The sequence below is a fragment of the Centrocercus urophasianus genome, unplaced genomic scaffold (assembly GCF_019232065.1).
Source record: "Centrocercus urophasianus isolate 14NV4802_14NV808 unplaced genomic scaffold, USGS_Curo_1.0 seq_52, whole genome shotgun sequence".
In the NCBI taxonomy this organism is placed as follows: Eukaryota; Metazoa; Chordata; class Aves; order Galliformes; family Phasianidae; genus Centrocercus; species Centrocercus urophasianus.
In genome coordinates, this window is record NW_024885111.1 from 909,619 (window position 1) to 913,079 (window position 3,461).

Below are 3,461 nucleotides of genomic sequence, written 5' to 3' on the forward strand. Positions count from 1 at the left end.
GCAAACAGTGGATTTTAGCTGTGCTGGAATGGTAAATATTTGGGAAGAAAAGTAGGCTTTCTACTATGTTTTTGGATCCTTCTCATTACTCCTGGTGCTGCACTGCTGAAACTTTCTTTAAAAATCTTCCACCCAGCAAAGCCAGGCAATGTTGCCTTTAGGACATTCTGAGGACTGATCCCATCACTTTTTCTACCTGAAAAGGGCGTGAAGTACAGTAGCCATTGCCAGTCACTCACCATGGTTTTCCTCTCTGGGAACTCATCCGACTGTTCCAACTGCACCCACTCTGCAGGGCCCGTGAACATTTCCAAGGCCATTTTGCTAGGCGTTATTCTAGGGGGGCTGATCATTTTTGGGGTTTTGGGTAACATTCTGGTTATCCTCTCTGTAGCCTGCCACAGGCATCTTCAGAGTGTCACCCACTACTATATAATTAATCTTGCTGTAGCTGACCTCCTCTTGACATCCACTGTCCTGCCCTTCTCTGCTACTATGGAGATTTTGGGCTACTGGGCCTTCGGGAGGATTTTCTGTAACATCTGGGCAGCTGTTGATGTCCTTTGCTGCACTGCTTCCATTATGAGCCTCTGCATCATCTCGATAGACAGATACATCGGGGTGAGCTACCCACTGCGATACCCCAGCATAGTGACAGAGAAGAGAGGCCTCCTGGCTCTGCTGTGCGTGTGGGCGCTGTCTCTGGTCATCTCCATTGGACCTCTTTTTGGATGGAAGGAACCAGCACCCGAAGACGAGACCATCTGCCAGATCACCGAAGAGCCCGGCTACGTGCTGTTCTCCGCGCTGGGCTCCTTCTACCTCCCGCTGACCATCATCCTGGTGATGTACTGCCGAGTGTATGTCGTGGCCAAAAGGGAAAACAAAGGTTTGAGGTCAGGGTTGAAGATGGAGAAATCTCGTTCTGAAGCAGTGACCCTACGGATCCACCGCAAAAACGCCTCCGAAACGAGCGGGGCCACGGCCAGTTCTAAGAGCAAGCATCACTTCTCAGTGCGTCTCCTCAAGTTCTCCAGAGAAAAGAAAGCGGCCAAGACCCTGGGAATTGTAGTGGGATGCTTTGTTCTGTGCTGGCTTCCATTTTTTGTAGTCATGCCTCTTGGTAAGTAATGCATAAACCCCTTCTACGGCCCCTTCCCCCAAAGGAGGGCCATGCGTTTGCCTGTGTTCAATAGAGCCGATCAGAAGAGCGCTGAGGGAATTGTTTTCTGTTGGAAAGCTGTCAAAAATCAAAACATGCATCAAAACTGAACGTGAAAAATGAAAGTGTCAAACCTAGCCAGGCAAAGGGAAGCTAAAATGCTGAAAAGAATGAAATTGATTTTGACAGCCTTTTTCCACATAGAAAATACCCAAGGACTTATTCCTGATCAGTTCTGCTTTAGGAATGGTATTTTAGGTGTTTGTGTTTATATTCCAGTTTGCAGCCAGTTCTTCAGGTGATATAAATTTATAAAAGGTCAACACATAAAAGTATTCATGGTCTAAGCAGCAGTTTACTGTTTGAGGACAAAACTCTCTAAGTGCTCAGAACCCATTAATTCCCCGCTATGAGAAATAATCAGCTCCCTAATAGAAGGTGTCATGCTATGAAATACCATATTCCAAATGAATGTATTTTTAATTTATCACCCATCCAGCCACAGCACAGCCGTGAGGATCCTCCAAACTAATTTTACACTTCTCTGGTTTGCATCCTACGTGGAAACCCACTGGGCACACTGGCCAAACACCGGCTGCCGTCTCACCCTCCGTGCTGAATACAGATATTCATTCTTCAGCCATAATTCTAAAGGGGTGGGATGCGTTCTGCTTTGCTATCATGAAGTATAAAGTAATCAGAACCTTAATTAAACTTTGCTCAGTCACCTTTGATGTAGTTTCAGGATTCAGAACCAGAATGCTAATTTTATGACTGCATCTGAGCGTGGCACGTCACATAAAGTTTGCAAAGCGAGAGCTGTACTAAATGCTGGCTTTGGAAACAAGGAACCTTCCATCTGCCCTGTCCAACTACAGCAGCTTTTCTCGCAGTCTTGAGGCAGTATAGGAAAAATTAAGTGAGGCTGCAGGCTGCATGGAAATTTTAGCTACTAGTGCTACACTGAGTACAATGAGAAGGGAAAACGATGCTTACCTAAGCACTAAAAGGTTTGGGAGATTATTTTCTTTTCTTACACCTTACAAAAGACGTTGGGTTCTTTTTCAATTAACCTCTCCTGGATTAACCCAGAGCACCTGGTTGTTTCCCAAAAAAAACATCACAAATGTCAACACACACACACAAAAAAAAATACAGATTCACTCTCATTGGTCAATTAGATGGAGGTGATGGAGCAGGAGTTGGAGTCTGAGCTGTAGCAGTTGCATAAGGGGAGCTCTGGAAAGGCTGGCTCTGCTGCCCAGGGTGTCAGCACGTTGGAATGCTGGTTGCCAAGATGCCTGAAACATACCCAAAAAGGGTTTAAGAGAACACATCAAACACACTACTTTTCATCTGCTGTGCGGCTGCACACACGGTGCTGTTGTTAATTTGCTTTGGATTAGGAAATTTGCTTGATTGAAGACCAGCTTTGCATCTTGCTTTGATCCCTTATAAGGCAACTTTCTTCAGGTTATTAGCTTCCCTGTCTTCGTGGAGTTGCAATGTTGTTTTAAAAGTCTTTCAAAACGACTTGTTGATTGATTTGTCAGAGACAAGGAGCTGTTAAACTGACAAGGGGTGCAAACTAAACAAGAAAGCATCCTGAGGCAGGCTGCTCCACCCCAACCAGTGTCAAGATCCCCTCACTTATCAGTCTTGCCAGCTGGGAACCAAGGAGCAGCTAGAAGCACCTGGCTCACTGAAGTACACAACGAGCAGAGGTGGAAATGTTTGGGGTGTAGGTACAGGGAAGGCAGGAGTAATAAAAGGAGATTGAGAGTGGGATAAAGGCGTGACATCCAGATCAGCAGATACTGCTGAAAATAAATGGAGAAACAATTTGAGTATTCCTGCCACATGGCAATATCTTAATTGAAATCAGTGTGTAAAATTGCCAGTTGCAATCTATGTGAGTAATGTCTTACCTTCTTGGATCCCTCCATGGGAATGAGCATTATGTTCCATACACCTCCTCACTTGGCTTCGATGGTTGTGGAACAAGCCAACAAACAATGATCTTGTTGCATGGAAATAAATGAGGTTAGGGCACTGGCATACAAACTCAGCTTTCACAAAATGTCTCTAATTTGAAAGGCTGTCACAACAGCCCGTTTCCCCTGGAAGAAGACAGGTTTTCAGTTCTTTGTGTGCCTTCTCTCCCTCTTTCCATCTGATCAGTGGACCTGCTCCTGGTCGCAAAGTTTTCCTGTAGCAACTTCCTAGAATTCAGCCTATCCTCACAAACCAGTTCTAACTCAAATTGCAATTCTCGTGTTCCTGTTGCATTCCCCAAAAC

General features: G+C 45.2%; 1 protein-coding gene across 1 annotated transcript in view; it reads left to right on the forward strand.

The window, feature by feature from the left end:
* Positions 1 to 240: 240 nt before the first annotated feature.
* ADRA1A (adrenoceptor alpha 1A) overlaps positions 241 to 3,461 on the forward strand; it is a 14,571-nt gene continuing 11,350 nt past the window's right edge. The window contains exon 1 of the mRNA XM_042835430.1: positions 241 to 1,123. Coding sequence (XP_042691364.1) covers positions 241 to 1,123 — 883 coding nt within the window. The remainder of the gene's footprint in view (positions 1,124 to 3,461) is intronic.